The sequence below is a fragment of the Stylophora pistillata genome, chromosome 6, assembly GCF_964205215.1.
Source record: "Stylophora pistillata chromosome 6, jaStyPist1.2, whole genome shotgun sequence".
NCBI classification, from domain to species: domain Eukaryota; kingdom Metazoa; phylum Cnidaria; class Anthozoa; order Scleractinia; family Pocilloporidae; genus Stylophora; species Stylophora pistillata.
Window position 1 is genome coordinate 18,278,048 of NC_142524.1, and position 21,631 is coordinate 18,299,678.

Below are 21,631 nucleotides of genomic sequence, written 5' to 3' on the forward strand. Positions count from 1 at the left end.
AGCTGAAAAGATGGGCCTATCTTGCCCGCTCGCGTAGCCAATCAGAAAACAGGATATACTTTATATTGCCCACGGGTGCTGCCAGCAATGTAATAAAGTGAAATATGGCCCAATAAATTGACCAATCACAGCGCACATACATGTACTAACTGAGATACAATAATCCTGGATACTGTGTAAAGAAAGAGTTTTTTCTACTTCTATCTTTACCCCACAAACTTTAATTGCTATGGGTATTGCGACACAATAATACATACACTGTAGATGTTAATGAAATATGTAGCTGTTGAAAAAATATATATATTTATAATTTCTGGTTAACCGAAAATAAAAAAAAATAGATTCCTTAATGGTTATATATCACCCACCTTGCCAAATTAACTCGTGCCCTTTGTCCTCCACTCAAGGAGACACCTCGTTCACCCACAAGAGTCATATCCCCATCCGCCAACAGATCAATATCCTTGGGAGAAAAAAAACTGTAATTCAAGTAACCAACAAAATCAAAATGAAACTAGTCTCAAACCAAGGGAACTTTGAGCTACAACACAAATTCCCCCCTGCGTCAATATGGTATGAAACAGGTTGGGGCTACAAAACCTTCACATACAGCCCCCCCCCCCCCCCCCCCCCCCATGTCTGGTTTGATTGGAAGCAGTATTAAGGGCTGTCTTAGAAACTTTCATGCATAGCCACTGACAGTATAAGGAGCTTTCAACTATCTGAGCACAGCTTACAGCTTATCCTCATCCTCTATAATAAAGTTTTTAGTGGAAACACAGCTCAATCAAAAAAAGACCATTGTGCAAAAAAGAATCCTCACCTTTTGCAGGGCACACGCCTTTATCACTTCACTGTATCTGCTTTCATTATATTCACTGCCAAATATAATATTCTGTTGCAAAGAACTATTGTAAATCCAGGCTTGTTGTGATGCATAGCCAATTTTGCCCCTCACAGTAATCCGACCATCAGTCAATGGAAGCTCTCCCAGAATGGACATTAAGAGAGATGACTGTAAATAGAAAATAGCAATTGCATTTATTTTCAGATTTCTTTTTCAGAAACTACCTTCTCACATTATAATACTGAGGGGAAAAAAGGTTTCAACAGTTTCACAAAGTAGTAAACTAACCTTTCCAGAGCCTACTGCTCCAATGACTGCCAGAAGTTCACCCTGGAAAAAACTCATTAGCATTTAAAATCAAAAAAGAAAATTAAATAAAATGGTGAAATATAAAAATAGAATATGGAGGGAATGATTTTGTTCTCACCTGAGATACTTCAAAGTTGAGGTTGCTGAGGGTTGGTTTTGCTAAATTCTGTGAAATTTACAACAGAGTTTATTGTTAACAAAAAACGTAATGAATGGTAAACTTTTAGAAGTAGATACATTGTAAGAAATGTCAAAATCACAAAGGTGCCCTGTATGTGTTTTAAGCAAATAGCAAAGTGTTGTGGGACTATCTTAAATTGTTTCTACTTTTACTTATTCAATGATTTTGATGTTGTCTACAATAGGAAGTCTTTGTGACATGTGGATAAACAAACCTTATTCCAACTGGCACAAACATTTTCAGCTTCAATACCACAGTCTTCAAGTTTAGGTCTCAAATTTGAAGTTACCAAACCATGAGAGTTCAACTCATCCAGGAGAAGCAGTCTCTAAAAGAATAAACAAACAAAACATTTAAAGGCTATGGCTATTCATGTGAATCATTGATTGAATACCACCCTTAATAATACAGTGACTGCCTTAAAATATTTCAGTCTGGGTCTGGAGACCCGTAAAAATTATGTCAAGCCAAATTGGGGTCCCACGCACTTCTGGGCTCCCATAATATTAGGGACCTTAAGCAAACCACGACGGCGACGGCAACGGCAACGAGGACGTGGAAAAACAAAAGATCTAATTAGCAGGACAATAGCTCAGCACGTGCCTTTTCAAACTTAGTACATCTTTTAGCCGTCCTTTGCAAAACAACAACGTGAAATCACCAAACTTTGCGTCGTCTTTGAACCGAAACCGTGACGGTAAATTACTTTAATTTCCATATAGAACTCAACGCTACTTTTATACGTTATGTTGAGGTTGAGTTGTGGCGCAGTATGAGATGGCAAATACGTGCAGCCATTTTCGAAATTCTGATTAAAAGTAGAAATTAATTTTTTAATCGACGTCTTCCTTAGCGTTGCCGTCCTAACTGCTTAAGGTCCCTATTGGAGATCCTTGGAAACTGTGTTTTGTAGCTAAAAGAGGGAGAGACTCCACAAAAAAAATAACAACCTCAATAAAATTTAGCAACTTAATTGTTTTCCCTTTTGATGATAAATTAAGACAACTGCGAGTGTCAACAATACGACAATTATTGACAAATTACAGTAGTTGCATTAATTGTCTATATATATTGAATCTGTAGTTTTGTTGTACTTTTTGTGATTCAATTGATTCACAATACAAAAAAATACCACAACTAAAATATTTGAACATTAATTTTAGTCTACTTAAGTGTGTACACTTAAGTGCAAGACTTTTTCTTTCCTAAAAAAACTACAGATACGTTATCACCAGAATTGAAGGTAATCATTAATGCAACCGTTGAAACACTCTTAGTAATTTACTTAAACAATGACCAAGTCTTTGACCTGTGCTTGTTCTCTCTTTTTTCAGGTTCACTGCATAGTAGAGGTGATGAGTACACACTTGTCTTCCTCAAACAATCAACAATTCAATGGACACAACAAATACTGAGGTGAGAGCTTCATTCAGTCTTTCATATAAAATCCAATATGGCAGCTAGTATACTTTATTATTTCACTCTTCCTTACTTTTTAAATGTCAAACAATATTCAAATTCCACTGGAAATTCAAAGCAAGTTATATTGTAAGTTAGTCAATAATTATATAATTTTCTTTCCTCATGAGAAGGATCAAAATTTTGTTGATGCATTTTTTAGATTGTGTTTACTTTTAAAAAAATGCTCCATTTCCATATGTGTCTGTGTTAATGTAATACTGCTCCCCTTAAAAAATTAATTATACTGTAAAGTACTTTGCATAACTTGGACAAACCTGTATCCTTTCAATGGAAACTCTTCCTTCATTCATAAGAGTTATAGCAATAGGGAAAAACAGCGTCATTACTATACGGACAGAATTGAACAAAGACAAGCAAGTGAAGACCTTCTGAGCAGTTAATGTGTGGCCAGTTAACACATATGTCATGAATGTTATAAAAGTCACTAGTACTGAAGAACTAAAGAAAAATGACAAAAATGAGCCACGCACAAAGGCCAGCTTTCGAAACCAGGAAAGTTCAGCTCTGAAAATGAAACAGAAATCATCATTTCACTGACAATGAAACAATCAAGTCATTCTCTGGTCAATAGCTTCATATTAGTAGAAGATCCAACCAGGGGTTTCTATAACTTTTTCCATTCACAGCTTCCAATGGTGTGAGGGGCAGCTATTTGGTAAAAACACAGGCATTAATATGGGATTGAGTTGAAAGCACATCTACCCCGGCCAATACATTGCTTAATCCCAAAAACCAAATAACAAAACAAGATTACATCACCAAAACAATAATGTGACAGTAAACATTGTGAATACTTTTTCTCCCCTTCTTTACATAAATTTAGCTCGCATAAATGTACATTGTATTATTATTTATGTCTTCATCAAGTTGAAGTTGATTGCTCAAATTGCTGACAGATTGTTTATCAGTCAGAGGTAAAAACCTAATTATCAGCATGAGGTACATGTACTTTGGTCTATGTCTTTTGTGTCTGATTAGGTCAACTCTATCACCTGCAAAAACATTTTCACCATCTTCACTACAGGGTGTTCTTACTTTCTTATTTTGCTGATCCACTGTGTAATGGAATCCTCCCAGGTGTATAATTTTATCACTCGCATTCCACTAATTGCCTCATTCATCAACTTAACCCGCTCATCGATGTAACTTGAAGCCTGGCGTCTACGAAACAAAAAAATTTGGAGTGTTACCATTATCAAAAGATCAAACGTTTAGATCAGTGGTCAGCATGAAAGAAGATGTCTATTAACTCTCAGAAAACCAAGTCCATGCTGGTAACAGGAAAATATTTGTGGAAAATAATTATTGTCCTCTCTACCACAATAGATGTTAACTTAAGTGGAAGAAACATTGAACATGTAACTGATTTCAAACTTTTAGGGGTAACATTAGATCATGATCTCTCATTTAATCGCCAGATTGAGTCCACTTATGCAAAAAGTTGGCAAAACATATTGGACTTCTTCATCACATAAGTCCTTATTTAAAATGCAGTCAACGAGACATATACTACTCTACGATCATTAAACCTATAATGCTTTATGGTAGTATGATTTGGACTTCTAGCAGTAAAGAAAATCTTTTGAAAGTCCTGCATCTTCAAAAATGTGTGGCTAGAATAACTCTTGATGCCAAAAGAATAACACCTTCTGTTGGCTTATTTAACTACTTAAAGTGGATTCCCTTTTATGCTAAATCATACGTAAATCAATGCACTTTAACCTACAAAAGGCTGAATGGCAATACCCCTGAATATAAAAATGATTTACTCATCAAAATCTCTGACACACACAATAGATCAACCAGTTTCTGTAATCTTAACTTAAGTTGCCCTCAATATAAGAGAAGTAAGGCAGGTGGTAGAACATTTGCTGTGAGAGCAAGAAAGGAATGGAACAAGCTAAGTGTGGACCTCAAACGGAGTACAAGTGTCAAAAACTTTAAACGTTTCCTTTTTTAAAATAATTTTAAATAATCAAATTCTTATGCAATTATTTATGTAAATTTTAAAATCTGTATAGAACCATTTACTATTTAATATTGATACAACTATTGCTATTAGTTTGTTTTTTTGAGGGCCATTAGGTTATCAGTTTTATTACTGTCAAATGTTACCCTCATTAAATAAAGTCTTACTTACTTACTTACTTACTGTAATGTTTTGATATTATTCTACCGGAAGTTGTCCTAGCGGAAGTTCTAAGACATTGCAAAAGATCATGGATATTTGTACGGGCCATGCTTTCCAGTTGTCATGGCAGATGAATAAAGACTAGTTTCGTTTTATAGTTTAATCTGGGGTTATTGCGCGGCCATCCAAGTGACATCGTTACACTTACTAACTGTATGCTATGGTAACAGGACTTAGTTGGGTCCAATGTACAAAGTACATTGTTGTCAGGTAGGAAATTTGTCTAGTACATGTACATGTATGTGCTTAATCCAAGGCAAATTACATAACAAAGAAAGGATGTGAAAACCCAATAAGAGGTGAGCATTTTGTTTCTGACACAGTTAAAGAAAAAAGAGGGAAACAAACCAACAATACAGTACAAGTTCATTGATACCACAATCGAATAATTGTCATCTCCTAAAAGCATGTTTCTAAAGTAGAAAAGAATTCCAATTCAAGTAGGCATTATTATGAAATATACCAACCTGAAATACATAAGAGCATCACCCATTTTAATTTGCATGGGTACCATGATAAACAGGAGACCCATCCCAGCCAAAGATGATGCGCCAATCTCTCTCCAAAGCAGTCCAAGTACAGCAACAGCTTCTATGGGACCAAGGACCAAGTAGTGGAGAAAGAAACAAGCCTTCCAAGGGAAAATGAAAATAGCACATCCTTTAATACATCACAAATAACCTTCAATGTCACATGACAGAAATGCTACAAACCCAGTCAAACTTCTGAGTGTCTGATGAAACCAAATTCACAATATTTCCAGTGGTTGTACAAGCCAATGCTGCATTGCTAAGCTTCAAAACCTGGGATTAAAACCGGGAAGTACATCACTATGACTGTGATCTTATATTAATTCAATAAGGTCAAAGCACACAATTTTCCAATCAGTAGAATTTTTATGGTAATGTTATTACATCTAATTATTTCATTCCACAAAGCTTTTTTGAAAATGTAACATTTGTACGATCCTGACATAAATAGCCTTAATTAGTAAAGGTCTCTTGATGCAACAGAGTCTTACACCCCTATAATTACCTTATTATAAACAAGAGATGTACAGGCAATCCTACACTTCATACCATAGCATTGTCGTAAAAAAGTGAATGGTGTCATGAGAAAGCTAGACATGACACTACACAGACACACTGCCAAGGCATACATAAATGCTTCCTTCTGTGTTGTTTTGGTTTCTCGGTTGAAGTAACCAATGAGAAGACCAAGAAATATGGGTTGAATGATTCTTAAAGCATCCTACAAATGAACGAATTGCAAATCAGTTATATAATGTCGATCAAAATGAATTTTCTCTTTGTTCAAAATACATACTGTACTCGATAGTCAAAAGGAAAACACAATCAAACTGGTTTAAGATCATTTCAGTCTAAATTAAAAGGAATTTTAAAGTACAACATAAACACAGAAAAAAGTAATAAAAAGCACAATCTTCACCTTCTGTCACAGTGGTAAATAACGGAGTTTTAGAACAATACAGACTCTAGTATGTTTCAATTTTATTGGGCAAGGACTAACACTTCATAAACAATAAAAAAAATGTGAAACTAAGGTGTGATGCCATTGCCAATTAACTAGCTTAGTTAACTGAGCGCCCGAGTGGGGAAAAAAATAAATTTTTGCATGTATAACTGTTAGTACATAACAGAACCCAAATATGCATCACAAATGTTAAGCTTGACCTGTAATGACTACTAACAATACAAGAATAGATAAAGATTACTCACAGTTATAATTGCAAAAATACTCAGACGCAAGTATCCCATTCCAAATGCCTTGACAATGGCACGTGAAAGGCTTGGAGTCTTCCCTTTATCTTCTGCCAGGTAACGCTCTTTCCCCCACTCTCTTCAAATACAAACAAAAAAGTGTTCCAGAAGGTTCCTTAATTGTTAATGAGTACCTGAACTCTATTATCTACCAAAGCCATGTTTTTTCCAGAGGGAGGCAGGGGCAGGTGGAATGCAGCATTTAGACTAGCAAGGCTGCCAGGAGTACCTTGAAATTTACAACTCAGATTTTTTAATTCACAAGAAGAACAAGGCATCAAGTACTTCAAGAACAACATCACTACTTTTAATTAGACTTTTGTCCCCTAAAAACTCAATGTTCCACTGGCAATACCTTTTAAAGTTCACTACAGTGATGAATTCTACCAGAGATCCACCAATTTTAGCAATTGAACTTAGTTTCAGCAGGCTTTTTGGTTGAGAAACTACACAGTATCGAGGAATATTATAGAAATGAGTTAGAGTTGAGCCATTAAAAATGTTAATGTCAAGTGCAAAATTTTTTTGCAAAACATCAGAAATAAATGTATGTACCATTCAATAATGTTACACAATGTATTGCACTTTGTGGCTTGTACTTTTGTTACCAAGATGACATTGACTGGCTTTTGTTTTATTTTATTTCCAATGCACAGGAGAAGTATTTGCTTATAGTCAAAAGTAATTAGCCTAGCAATACTTGTTGAAATCAGTTAAAATACCTGTAATACAAAACATTCCAAGGTTTACCTTTGCAGCTTATCTCCAAGTGCACTGGTAGAATCTTGCATTCTGAGCCCATAAAGCTCCTCTGCTTCGAGAGATTTTTTACTTCCTTGAGACAAGAGGGGATTTAGCCATCTGTTAACAGAAATGAGAAAAAATCAGCACATGGACATTTCTTTTAAAAGAACTCCAAAATTAAGGGAGACAATGAAATTCATAGTGTTATTGTGTTACTCAATTTTATGCTGTATTTCAGTTAATAAAATCCAACAATGCATCATTGTGGTAATCTCAAATCATGTTTCATTAGTATGGCTTCTAGTTCGGTGAATCAATATAATTATTGCTGACCTTTCCTGTACATGTAAGAGCTAAAAATTAGCTCCTGATAGTGACATATTATGCCAAAGGAGATAAGACAAGGATTGTGACCTTTATGAAAGACTTGAGGGTGATTCCATGTTGCGGACATTACATTCAGAGAATAAAATTAACATTTTAAACCCCAATTTAAATGTCAAAATGTTCAAGAAGGGTGTTCAAACATATCTAGAAAATATCTTTAGTGTGCCCTTTGCACCTAATAAAAAGATGCTTTAGTGAGCTCTCAACATACTGATGGAAGAACATCCAGTCAGACCTAGATTGTAAGCACTTAATTGACTTTATCCACAAAACAAGCTAGAGTATACTATGAATTTTAGATCTGTTCAGTTTTGAGTATTCAGATCATGCAGGGGTATGACCACCCCTCGGTTAGCTCAATTGGTTAGAGCGCCGGATTGTGTTTTGCGGGAGGTTGAGGGTTCGAGCTCCGGCTGGACCAGTACTCATGGTCTTAAAATAACTGAAGAGAATTTGCTACCTTTCTATAATATCAAGAAATGGTTAGATATTCTAGTCTTCTCGGATAAGGATGAATAAACCGTAGGCCCCATCTCCTGCAGGGTTATGGGTAGGAGACGTTAATTTCCCACGCACGAGATTACTGTGTGATGGATGTCCTCCCCTGGGGTGGGATGGGTGGGTGTTATTGTTTCACAGGGCCCCATTTAACTAGCAATTTGCTAAACTGGGCTACCCTGTATAAATATTCATAAATACAATACAGTAAAATATTATCTGTGTTTCATTAATTTTCAAGCAGTGATGCAGTGCTTCAAGATATTTAAGTGCACCTGCAAGCTGTGAAGAAAAAGGTTTATTTTTCACTTTGTAAGAGATCAAAATAAAAAATGAGGAAGTGGTTTTTAGTCTGAAGTGTTTCCAAACAATGTGCTCTCTGATTGGTCTTAAGAGTGTGCTTGATCACAGATCATAGCACAAAGAGTTTAGCATTAATGAACAAACCAATGATTTTGCTTTTTAGCTACAAGAAACTAAGAAAAACCCAAAGGGGCTATTTGACATGGACTACATGGAGGCCATTATAAATAATAGAAGTATTACAACTGGATTCACAATTCAAAAAATACTTCAATTGTGGTAAACTGCAAATGAAATTATCGCACTGCAATCAAATACAACCTGTTCACAACAACCATAAAAAGTACTGAATTTATCAAAGAAATGTAAATAGCAATCTAAATAGCAGTCTCAAAAAATTAGACAAAACAAGAGCCTACTTGTTCCTGTCACCAGCAAGTGTCAATGTAATACTAACAACACTATACATTCTAAGTTTATAGCTATACAACCTTCTTCTTACTAGCTAGTACACTATCATATAGATCAGCCTTTTCTGTACTCTGAATGAAAGCACGACACATTATCTTTGCTTTCACTTACGAGAATGTGACAAATCTAGAGATAAGATTCACCCCAGGCATCGGTGATGGCTTAATTCCAGGATCACTTCTTCTCCGCTGCTCCCCACCCAATAAAGAATCTTTGAGGTCATCTTCATGTTCACTTTCACTTCCATCATCAGCCACAGGTGGGATCTTAATGTCTATTAAATCTTCTTCATCCATTTCTCTTAATCATCTGGTATACAGCAACAAACAGACTGCAATGAACAAAAAGATATAACAGAGATAAAGTTGAGTCAAAATGAGTTTTTAAAAAAACTAGCTCCAAAGTAACTGGACTTAAGGTGGCTCCATAAAGTTTTAGCCTGACTATGACATGCATGCTTGTGTTTTGTTTTCACAGAAAATTTTTGATGTTCTTTGTTTTTAAGATCACTAAAAGTTACCAAAAAATTAATTGTAATAATCAAGGGTGGGACTGCTGTCTTCTGCAGTTAGATGTTATCTTAAAGAAATGTTTTCTTATTCTTGAGCTAAAATGCCACAATGGAAAGTGCTCACAATAGGGGTAATTCAGCCTTGATCTTAATTTTCTCAAATTTGTTTCAGTAAAATCTTCCACAGTTTTTACAAAATATAGAGATTGTCCTGCCATTAATTTTAAAGTTTAAAAAAATAGGAGTTACAGAGTTAGTTTCTTTGCTTTTTGCAAAATTATTTTAGAGTGCATTAGATCATATCTGAATGTTATTTTGCACCTTATAAATGGTAAATTATTATTATTATTATTATTATTACTATTATTATTATGGGAATGGCACTTGTGAATATATTAAATGCTCCTATTTCTTATTTCAAAAACACTATGTCATAAAACATACATGCACACTCTCCCAGATATAGAACGAGTCTCGTGGCCCCCTGTTTGGTTCACCAAATCTCCCAGGTAAAAGCTATGAACCAGCCTTTAAAGGCTTTGCTCAGCTCTCAGCTTACATCTTATATCTTAAGATTTACTCAAATCAAAACAATTTTGGTTTTATAATCTTGTCTCGCCATTTCTCTAAGTATTTTTTATGTAACCACACCTTAACAGAAACTAGACAAAAGCTTTCTTTGTTTTTCGGAAAGGTAGATCAATTTGATAGGGGGTCTCAACTTTTTTAGTTTGGGAGGGGTGCAGCTGGGCTGATGCTATGGTGGCATAAGAGAAAAATCTCCAGATTTTAGATAATCCACAGGTTGGTATCTCTGATAAAATAGCACCTCGCCAAGATTGATATCCAATCATTTGTAAACTTTTGCAATTAGCTGTTGCCTTTTCACAATCTTTCTCACATTGTTTTCTTTTCTGATGACCTCTTTTTCAGACATAGAATGGGTATAGTTGCTGTTATCCCTAGTTTTATACTGTTTTAATACAGTCAAACCTGCCTTAAGAGGTCACCCATGAAGAATGGCAGGGTGACCATTTGAAACAGGTTCTACAGAACAAGGGGTTTTAAAATAAACCATGAGAAATGCCATTTTATGCCACTAAATGTACTACAACTTACTCTAAAATACTATACTAACATTGTTTCTGGGAGATAAACAGGGATCAAAGTTTACTTAAAATGTTACTCACAGTTTCAATTGAATAGTTCAATAGCAGTGGACAACAACAGGAATCTGCCTATAGAAACCACGTAAAGAGATGACTACAGGTGACTGCTTAAGAATAATATGCACAAAATTTGGTCAAAATTTCCAAAATGTCATTTTCTTGCAGTTTAGTTAGGGAAAGTAAGTCTTATCTGCCAAAAAAATAATTTAATCTTAAAAAGGACACCACATATCTTGCTAAAAGAATGTTTTATGGAAACCCGTATGCAAGAGTGAAAGGTGCCAAGATCAGAAACACCTCCAGCAGAGTGTTGAGCTTTGCCACAGGCTTTCATCCAGGATCTCAATTTACATATTAGTAGGGTATGTAGATTTGGCAGGTTTTCATGAAAATTGGCTATAATGGTCATCAGATATTAACACACTAAAGTGTGTGAGGCTTTAGCAAAATTCGAAATGTTTCTTCTCATATCACCCTGTAATGAGGCCTGACAAGCACCAAAATGTGTTCTATTGTCCAACTTCAAAACAGATTTTCTCAGGAACCAATCTGAATATCAGAAAAAAAAAGCCTCACACACTTGGCAAGATATCCATATAACCCGATGCATTCATTATGCATATAGAGTGTTGCAAAGAAACCTTAAAGTTTATAGTTAGTCTTTATGAAATGGAATGCATAATGTATGGGGTTATATGGAAATCTTTCCACACACTTTGTTACCCTGTTATCTGCTGAGTCGTACTGTCCGGTTTGTTTCGAGGTCTGCAGTAACACTGAAGCTGGTAATTCAGTAAAGCAAACCTTGTCAGTGTTGAGTTTCAAGGCCTCAGCTGCACCTACCAAACAAAAAGCTGAGAACAATTAATTTATCTATTATTTTCGTAATCTATACTATGTGAGATTTACAGTGATATAGTTTTCTAAATTATATGGTTTCGCATGTGGAACAATATTAATCATGGGGGGAAAATTTCAGGACTTTGAAAAACCTACCACTTTTACAGGGTAGCTGCTTAATATGGTATCACTCAACCCTTGATTTCTCGGTCATCAAAACTGGCAGTAGGCAAGTTAACAACACAAACTTTCTTTTTTTGAAAGTTAAACTGATGATGTGTTGGCAATTTATTCATGGTAACATGAATAAATTTAAACAGGCCTTTAAAATTGGTATTGTTTATTTGTAGAAAATCTATAGTCATTAGATTTTCTTTATAATTGCATGCAATGAGCTGGTAACAATACTCACAAGTTAACACTATTTTGCTTACAATTTAACACAGAGATCTTTAATTATCCCTTGTTGAAGGTTCACTCAATTATCTAGAATTTCAATTATCTAGAATTTCAATTTTTTTCAATACTCCACTTACTTATTTCCTAAAGTATTTTTTTTGTGACAAATTTTGTGAAATTCTAATGAGTGGCTCTCAAGAAATAGGCATATTCCTGAGAAAGCAATTTTCCATTCAATCGCAATCGTTTTACTTACTACGTATGCGCTGCATTTAACTGGGTTCTTTCAGTAATGACGAAAAAGCTGAGAATTGCCGAGTTCTTTGCACCATTAACTTTTCTAACATAATTATCTTTGTAACAAAAGATTAAAGCCCTCAATACACTGCGCCAACTATAGAGAAATAGCGTGGGTACGTGTTAAGTAAAATGACCGCTCTATTGATAGCATGTTTATTTTTTGCAATCCTTGCATCAGCAAAAGCGCGCGCAAAAACTGCGTTCGGCCACCTTAATTCAAGTTCTTAATAACAATCGTGCGATCGTATCGACCGCCACATTTGTTTTGCTGGTTGACATTTTTAAAATTCGTGCTATGTTCTCGTCCAGACCTCGCACGGTCAAAACCCCGCAGTCAGCCTCCTCGGAGTTGGACAAGTTTCTTTCAAGTAAAACTAAATTTATTTGGAAGTAGCGTGGATGTAATTTGAAAAAAAAAAACTTTCAAAATCTAGAATTCGACACGTAAGCTCTTAGGATAACCTCACAGCTGCTGTTCGAACAAAAGTCCTCCAGAGTGCACTTCCAGCGCTCTGCGAACTAATTGGCCACGCCGCTGAATGAAAAAGGTAAACATTATGGCAGTTACTCGGTTGGGCAAAGATTTTTGATAATTTTGTGAGAGCGATCAGATGAGTCAATTATTGGATGGGAAGTTTATCAAAACTTGTTGTCTAGCAAACGACGAGACAGGCTTAGGCTTCAGTTATTCATGTGGAGGGAACTGCAAATTATATTAGATCATACCCATGTTGTTTGGGAGGTGAACTAAGGGCTTTTTGCTCACATGCAAGCGATTCAAGGGTCGGAGCTTGATATGCGTAGTCGCCTACAATAATATATTGCTCAACGAGAACAAAATCAGGATCTAGAAAGATTCTTACCTGAAACGCAAACAGTTAGCAGCAACAACCTGAAGAGCGTTCTTACATCCAGCACCTACTCTGAAGAACGCAAGCGGAGTCTCACGACACGCCCGTTCCAGTCTCCTCTGCATTCTCCTCAGGTTTTCGTTAATCATCAACAGTTCTCTTTCCAAACTTGTTTCCGCTTTGCAGTCATATTCGCGGTTAAAGCATCAATGCCTTTAGTACGAATAAATAGATTAGAAAACCGTACAAAAATAGATGGTTGCTGTTGGCGATTGAGACCACAACCTTGTGTTCGCGACAGCAGTCACGATAACACGACGGAGTGAAACAGTATAGCTTGCGAAGCAAGCCCCGGGGGAAAGGAGGGGGATTGGGGGGAGCGGAATGTGCGGAGGGGAAAGGGAGACTGTTTAGTTCGAGGCTGATAGTTTCGAAAGAAACTGTTTGGGGCTGCGTCGGTGGGAGTAACGAAATAATTTGGATATATCAACAAAGTTGAAATGGTAAATTGGCCACCGTAATGATTACAAAAGCTGACGTTTCGAGCGTTAGCCCTTCGTCGGAGCGAATAGAGGAATTGTGGGTTGTGTGTGCTTTTAAAGGCAGAAAATGGAGCTACGTTATTGGTGGGTGCATGGCAACGAGAAAAACATGAATAAATTAGTGGAATGAAAAGCGTTCATTGATCCCTGTGGAATTGAGACTGCCGGTTTGAAAGATGAGCTTTTGTTCAAGATTTTTACGGCTTTCCGTGCCACCTAAGTGCAAGGAAAGACCGCAGATTGCCATATGTTGCTTAGAATGATTAGGTAAATTAAAATGTCTAGCGACTGGTTTAGATGTGTCCTTGTCATTCCTTTCCACGTCTCGAAGGTGTTCTCGGAATCGGTCACCTAGTCTTCTGCCCGTTTCGCCGATGTATATCTTTTTGCAATAAGTGCAAGTTATGCAATAGATTACATTAGCGGAGGTGCACGTGAAGTGATCGGTGATCTTAATGGATCGTTTAGGTCCCGATATTTTATCAGTGTTGTGAATGAAAGGACACGTTTTGCATCGCGCACGAGCGCATTTAAAAGTGCCTGGTTGCTCATTAGTCTGAAAAGAACTTCTGACCAAAAAATTGCCTAAGTTTTTGTCGCGTTTGAATGAAATGAGCGGAGGCTGCGAAAAGATAGTGCTTGTCTCTGGATCGTTTTGAAGTAATTTGAAGTTTTTAAGAATGATGGATTTAACTGAGTGGTTGTGAGGGTGAAACGTGAGGGTGAAACGTGAGAGTGAATGGAATGCGGTCGGAATCTTCCTTATGCGACGTTTGTAGTGCTGAATGTCGATCAATAAGTTGAGCGCGGTGGTAACCCGCTTGAACAACGGAAGCAGGGTAACCACGTTTATCGAAGAACTGGCACATTGACTCTGATTTGTGGTGAAAATCAGAGTCATTACTACATAACGACGAAGTCTTAGAAACTGAGAAAAAGGAATGGAATTCTTAACGTGAGATGGATGAGAAGACGAATATAACAATATATCCAAATTGTTTAGTTCGAGGGTTGATTGACAACGTGTTGCTCTCAGCCAATGGGAATTTTTCGTCCATACGAGATCGGAAATTTCGTTGGTTAGTGGGGGTCTGTGGTAAGCCCTCCCTCTCACTTCCGCACATTCCGCTCGCCCCAATCCCCCTCCTCTCCCCAGGGGCTTGCTTCGTAGGCTAAATCCAGATCTCCTCACAAGAAATGAAAACGCGCTTCGATTTAGACTTGAAAAGCAAGTACGAGTCTTGTTTCTACCTTGTTTCTTTAGCGAGGACATTCACAGTAAAAACTTGCTGAAGTCGCTTTTGGAAGTCACGCAAAATCCCCAAATTTTCTTGCGGGGACACTTGCGTGACTTCCCAAAGAACAGCCGCGAAGGAGACTAGACTAGTTGCAACTACTTGACAGGATGACCACTGCACTACCACAATTACGTTAAGCGTTTTTGAAGATGGGCACCACTCCACAACTAAGTTTCTTTGATATTTGGAAATCACCTATTCGTTGTGACAGACTCGTTTGCTTCCAGAGGTAATGAACTTGCGTGACGTCGTGAGCTTGTTAGTAGTGCCCAGTGCTTTAGCATTACTCAAGCAATGGGAGCAATGCAGGACCAGTTACTCAGTCTGGAAGAATGGATGAGTCAAAACAAACGGTGAGCGTGTACCTTTTTCCGTTTGTAAGAAACGCTTTAAGTTTCCTCGATGGGACAGCCGAAATTTGATATAAACATTTCACAAACTTTCTTATTTGTTTACCTCATTTAATTGTTATATTTACCCACAATTGAAATTAATCACTATTGCGATTTACCGAGGTAATTGCCCCGAGGTAATTATCTTAAATGATTGACAATGCGGAGAACTACCAACGTTATCGTTTAAGTCGACGAGAAATGCTGATAATGCAAACATGTGCTCCTGGTATCTTCGGTGTTTGGAACCGCATCATGTGACTCTAAAACACGACATGGTAATACTTCAGTATGCTACAAACGCGAACCTGCTCTCTCAGTCTCTAGAACATTTCCTCAGCACAGTTTGGTTCATGAGAATTGAAACTGCAGCTGATCAAGTGTTCCAAAATACTTACGATCAGATGATCGCGTGTTACACATTTTTCCAATAAAATGTGTTATTGTGAAACACCAAACTAAATGTCATTGGTATTGATGACATCTGTTCCATCTTTGTAAGCAAGTGTTCCACAGACACATTCTTTAGGGGTAGGATTCATAGGGGTTATATTTCGTTTTCTGAAAGCTCTAAATCTTTAAATACCCTATTTTGGAATATGGTTCCTAAGCACCATTAATGTTAATATTATTCCACAAAGAACACTAACATACCAAATAACTACTTTGAAGATAATTTGTCACTTGTCCATGTAGTGTATCATGGCATGTTTAAGCTCTTTTGTACATCTAAGGATCAAATACATGTAAACTCTAAAAAGAGCTGGTTTACAAACTTAGAATAAGCCCCCCTTCAACAGGTATCAACCATCACAAACAAACCAAACAGAGCAATCTTACTTTATTGATAGATTGAAACTGACCAATCACAACCAATGTATACCATTTAAATCTTACAGCCAATAATATAATGGCTAAACTAACCAATCAGTTTACACATACTGGACTTAGTACTTATTCCAACTCATAACAACTACGGTATTTGCTTGACTCTGATAATGACTCCCACTCAGATTGTTGACATCAGTCACCACCATTAACCACAGTCCTTCTTTGCATGGACTACTCTCACATGGAACAATCAGTCTACACTAGTTATCAAATCTTAAAAAAAAAATACAAATTTCTTTATCCAAAGGATTACCATCTACTAAATTTTTCTTGATATGAATAAAATCATATTGTTTTTTTTTTTTCAATTATTTTTGGTAGTGTGTACTCTCACTGGTCAACATGGTGGGTATGTTTAGATGACAGTGTGGAAATATGGTTTTTTTTAATAGACTAATGTTAATGCATGTTAAATTTGTAGCAAAGTAAAAAAAGCACTGTTTTTGACTATTAGATAACAATTTTGAAGTGGCAGGTCATGATTTAGTTATTACAATCAAAGTTGTAAGTTGTTTTAATGATCTATTTCCCAACTTTTATATATCAAATTTATTCACATAAAAATTTGTAATTATTCACCTTTGCAGAAAGAAGGAGAGCTCAGAAAATATAAGAATGTATGGTCTGGCTGGGGAAGGAGATACTTTAAATTGGAAAGAATGTATCTACATTACTATGAGTCTAAATATGTGAGTGCCTTGAATTATTCAGGTCACCATTAAAATAGGTGGTAATAATGGTTAGTTACACTAAGGGAACTTTCAGTTATTAATATTATTTTGTTGATGATAGAATATCAGTTTCAAGTATGGCCAGTTGATAAAAATCAATTTATACTATTTTTGATGAATAGTTATTTTCTTTGTCATCAATATACAGTCAGTCAATCAATCAACACAACAATTTTAATGAAAAAAGGTGATTATATTAATTTTAGGTGTGGGTTTGCTCACATAGTGTAAAAGAACTATAGTTGATGTTGAATTTCCTTATTATTGTTCCATCTTTGTAGCATTCCTGAACTTTTCTTTAATTATCTTATTACCGTACTTCCTTTCCTGTCTATGAGGGTGGCACAGGAGGTGGGGGGAGGTGTCTGGCAGGGTTCATGGCTGAGAAAATAGCAAGTCATAGATGAGTCTTTTTGTTTTCCAAGTGATAAAAATGACATGGAGAAAGATGAGAAATTTGGCAAAAAGACTAAAGAATTGTTTCTGATTTTTTTTTTAAGTAAATCGCTTTCAGATCTGTATTGACAAATTATACTATTTACATTGAACAGTGCTCTCTGATGCAATTTGAGGTCAAGTATATTCTATACAAGGCTTAAAGATTAGGAAAAAATTAAAATGTTTGAACCAAACGTTTTCGGCTGTTTGCCATCATCAGGGTTGAAAATAATTGTATATTAGAATATACTTTACCTATATAATTATTGAAAATAATTGTATAGAATATACTGTACCAAGCGAACATTAGGGACACTTGAGGTCGTGTTTTTTAGCTCAGTCTATAGTTCACCATCCCTTACATCAAGCTATAGCAATGAGAAACTTAAACACAACCATTGGTGATTCTGCTCAACAGGCTCCAACTCCTCTCAATACAGTTACAAGAGGAGACATTGACAATGTAAAGTTATCAGATTCATTTCCACACAAAAAAAATGTCTTTGAAGTTCATACAAAGTCAGGAATAGTTTGGTACCTGCAGTGTACAACACCGGTAGGCATTCATTATCATTACTGTCACCATCATCATCATTATTATAAACTATCTTTAAAATTCTTGTTATAAAAAGGAAATGTTACATCGATGGTTGCGTGTGGATACACATCGTATCTTTGAGTTGTGTGACTTATTGTCAACATTAGAAGATGAATTTGTATGGACAATTAGAATATTATATTCTGTTTATTGTATCAACGTTAATGAGATATTTAAATCAAGGGAAGTTTGAAAACACTCTTGAAGAGCATTTAATTCAGAGATCACCTGGACGTAAACGTAGCTCTCAGAAATGCATGAAAGGGGTAAGTTACTGAAGAAACTTTGATGCTGTGTCAGTGGGGTAAGACAGTATCAATGTATCAGTAGAGCGTAAGAATGGGGCCCATCCTGACGCCTGGGGTTATTTGATGGAAAAGTGCTTTGGTTGGGGAGGTAGGCGGTAATGCCGTGAGTAACGTCTTAACCTCCGGTATCGCGGTGAACCTAAACCTTACGGTGTTCGATGTGAGCATTTCAATACCAACGGTGTTCGGTGAAACAAAATCATTTCAGTGCGATTTTGCAGTTTCTTGTTTAGCACTAATTATAGCCTTCAAGTGTAGAGGTCAGTCTATACCGAGTCAAAGAGGTTTATACATCACTCCGATGTCCTCCAAACCTCTATTTTCTTTCAGAGGGCTCTTAAATAGCCAGTTAAAAGCCGCTTTCCACCTTATGATAAATCAGGATGGGGCAAAATAAGAAAATTAAAGCTCTGCCATAATGAAAGTATGGAGGTATCTTCCCGATTTCTTCATTCAGGGAAGGGTGCGGCTGTATGTAACGGTTAAGGGGGGGAGTCAGTAAACGAGGAGACGGATTTCTCTTATTCTCGCCTGGTGATCCTTTGAGGAAGAAAAACACGAAAACTTCTGCGGACAGAGTAGTGATTTTAAAATTAATTAATTAATTCTATCCGATTGGATGTGGAAATTGAGATCGATTAGCTTCAGCCGAGTGGAGAATGAACGAAAATTAATTCGTTGGGCCCGCACGCTTTAGCGTACGACTGAACATCGCTGAAAACAAACATAAGAAAGTGGCAACAAAAATGGCTGCGGAAAGACTACGAGAGAGTCCGTGTGCTCCGTCACTCTACCCGTTAAAGGCTGAAATGTAACCCTCAAACTTCCAAGGACTCCGAGGAAAATGCTAACTGTAGCTGTAACTGTAGCCTAGACAGCAAAAAGATGAACTCGAACGTGAATTGTTTTTCTTTGTCGTAGCCAAGTTATATTGTTAGGTTATAATGAAGATATTCTCTATCATTTTTATGTTCTACACCCAGCAATTTTGATACCATACAGATTATAAGGCTAGGGATATATCGCTGTGTCGGTGTTTCGTCAATTTTTCGTGAGATTATGTGGTGTTTTTGCTTTAGTCTTTGCTATGTTAAGGTCTGTATCTAGTGGCTGCATGTCTATTGCATGCTAACTTGACTCGTGAGGTATGTTTAATGAGCGCTTACTATACCTGACCTCAAACTACAATGAGGTAATGGTTGATGCTGTTAACAGGAGGAGATGCGGTCTTGGATGACAGCTTTAATGCCACAGCATACAAGTTGCACAAAAGAGGACAAAGAGAATCAAGGCCAGCAGGTACGTGTGTGCTTGGCAGATTTTACTCGAATAAAAATATCATATTTTAAGATTGATTGCCGTTATTGGCGCGGCGGTGGCTTGGCAGGCGCTGAAGGGAGTTTTTTTTTTAAAGAAATCGAAGATTTAGAGAAGGATTTTTGGTAGAGTAACTTCCGCAGGTCGACTCGGAGGTTGTTCCATACAGTACGTTTCCACAGGATGTTTGACACAACCACGTGACGTGGAGAATCGAGGACCTCGGCAATTTTCGTTTATGATCAGCATTTCTGATTTTACTACTTTTTGTAAATCAGTATTGGTTTTTGTTATCACTTTTATAAATGCACTCTCATACTTTGCTTATATCCTACTGTTTGCTCTAATATTTGCACGGGAAATGATTTTAGTTTGCAGAGCCCAGTGAGCCGACAGCACCTCCGGTGTCACTTCCTTCTCAGCAAGGTCCTTACGCCGGACCACTGCCTCATGTTTACCCCAATTTGTATGGCCCAGGGTCGCCTTATCACGATCTAAGTGTTCATGGTAAGATTTTTCACTTTCTTAGGCTGAACATACTGCGTAAGCGTATCAAATCAGACGATCTTTGTTATATCGGATTCGCCCATAGCCATGATGTAAGACATAGGCGATCTCGTTTACGCTGTAGTCGTACTATTCATATTACGACAAAGATTCTCTCTCCTGAATACACTCTTTAAGCGTGCGTTGTTTTTAAACTATCATTTTGATACAAATTCTTTCTCGATTAAAGTATTACATGTTGTGCCGGTGAATCTTATTTAGTAATTTCATGACTGCAGGTGGAAGAGAAAACAGCCCGCCACCCTCTTATGACGAGACTCTACGTCATTCGCCAAGCTTTCTGGAGAAGTCAAGTTAAAGCAGGGTTTTCTAATGCAGATCCAGTAATTAACGCCTCTTGATGTCCATATTTTCACAGACACCCGAGTACATTTGTGATAAACTATTCATAGTATTTGTCAAGAAGAAGCCATTTTTCCGAGTAGCTTGATTTGCAGTTTTGTTAGGCCTTTGAATTTTTTCTACAACGTCTTAAAGTGTGTCGCAAACTTGTGGTAATTATTGACGCGCTGAGGCAGACCTGATTTTACGCTATCCAATACCTGTTGCTCTCCTTAAACTATTCGCCTGGCGTGTTCAATTTAGAAGCTCTAATACTGGCAAATCTTTCTTGAATCTTGTGTCGCATTGACATCGTCAAACAACAGCAATGGAAGAAAAAATTGGAGTGACTCACAGTTAAGTGATCTGAAGCTTCCTTTGTGATCTTTCGATTGCTAAGAGGTCGTGTTCGCACCAACCTGAGTTTACAGAGAGGAAGGGAGGTGGGGTAGAGTATAGTCATGGACGGCCACAGTACCAGTTATTTTTCTCGGGGTAAATTGTTAGCTTAATTGAATATTGTGTAAAATATGGATTCCCTCGGTTTGAACCCTAAAAATATTAAACAAGAAAAGACATGTAGGCGTAGTTGTGAATGGATCACAGTTAAATTATCTGAAGAGGTCGTGTTCACACCTACTTGACTTTATAGAGGGGTGGTGTCATTGAGAACCACAGTGCGAATTACTTTTCTTGGGGTAAATTAGTAGTTTTATTGAATATTATTTAAAATATGGATTTTCCCGGTTTAAATCCTAAAACTATTAAAAACGAAAGACGTAAAGGCCTCAAAGTACAGCGGCACTACGGTGTTGTAAGCAAGCTCCATTATCATAACCTATATGTTTTATTTTTAAGTTTTTTTTTTTCGTGCAAGAAGGGCGTGTTCAAGTGAAGAAACCCGTGGGTTTTTGTTGTTTGTCTTAGACCCCCCTGAACACTGAACACGCCCAACACCATAAGA

The 21,631-nt window shown here is 36.9% G+C and overlaps 2 protein-coding genes across 8 annotated transcripts in view; one reads left to right on the top strand and one right to left on the bottom strand.

The window, feature by feature from the left end:
* The window catches only part of LOC111338266 (ATP-binding cassette sub-family C member 4), a 27,901-nt gene extending 14,361 nt beyond the window's left edge, over positions 1-13,540 (bottom strand). The window contains exons 1-16 of one of the 4 annotated variants that reach the window (XM_022944711.2): positions 13,277-13,540; positions 11,598-11,713; positions 10,896-10,943; positions 9,306-9,525; positions 7,542-7,652; positions 6,750-6,870; positions 6,046-6,261; positions 5,724-5,813; positions 5,478-5,641; positions 3,855-3,980; positions 3,074-3,323; positions 1,552-1,665; positions 1,275-1,322; positions 1,136-1,177; positions 824-1,015; positions 369-463 (exon numbers count right to left, since the gene is read on the bottom strand). In XM_022944711.2, coding sequence (XP_022800446.2) covers positions 369-463; positions 824-1,015; positions 1,136-1,177; positions 1,275-1,322; positions 1,552-1,665; positions 3,074-3,323; positions 3,855-3,980; positions 5,478-5,641; positions 5,724-5,813; positions 6,046-6,261; positions 6,750-6,870; positions 7,542-7,652; positions 9,306-9,490 — 1,754 coding nt within the window. In that variant the 5' untranslated portion in view covers positions 9,491-9,525; positions 10,896-10,943; positions 11,598-11,713; positions 13,277-13,540. Of the gene's footprint in view, positions 1-368; positions 464-823; positions 1,016-1,135; positions 1,178-1,274; positions 1,323-1,551; positions 1,666-3,073; positions 3,324-3,854; positions 3,981-5,477; positions 5,642-5,723; positions 5,814-6,045; positions 6,262-6,749; positions 6,871-7,541; positions 7,653-9,305; positions 9,526-10,895; positions 10,944-11,597; positions 11,729-13,276 lie in introns of all 4 variants that reach the window. The other 3 variants (XM_088726027.1, XM_022944710.2, XM_088726028.1) reach the window with 3 other exon arrangements.
* LOC111338267 (uncharacterized) overlaps positions 1-21,247 on the top strand; it is a 23,159-nt gene extending 1,912 nt beyond the window's left edge. The window contains exons 1-7 of one of the 4 annotated variants that reach the window (XM_088726038.1): positions 12,946-12,961; positions 15,332-15,457; positions 16,975-17,076; positions 17,975-18,112; positions 19,678-19,761; positions 20,151-20,286; positions 20,565-21,247. In XM_088726038.1, coding sequence (XP_088582164.1) covers positions 15,437-15,457; positions 16,975-17,076; positions 17,975-18,112; positions 19,678-19,761; positions 20,151-20,286; positions 20,565-20,644 — 561 coding nt within the window. In that variant the 5' untranslated portion in view covers positions 12,946-12,961; positions 15,332-15,436 and the 3' untranslated portion in view covers positions 20,645-21,247. Of the gene's footprint in view, positions 1-2,671; positions 2,754-12,945; positions 12,962-15,103; positions 15,458-16,974; positions 17,077-17,974; positions 18,113-19,677; positions 19,762-20,150; positions 20,287-20,564 lie in introns of those variants that run through there. The other 3 variants (XM_088726039.1, XM_022944714.2, XM_088726040.1) reach the window with 3 other exon arrangements.
* Positions 21,248-21,631: the final 384 nt, after the last annotated feature.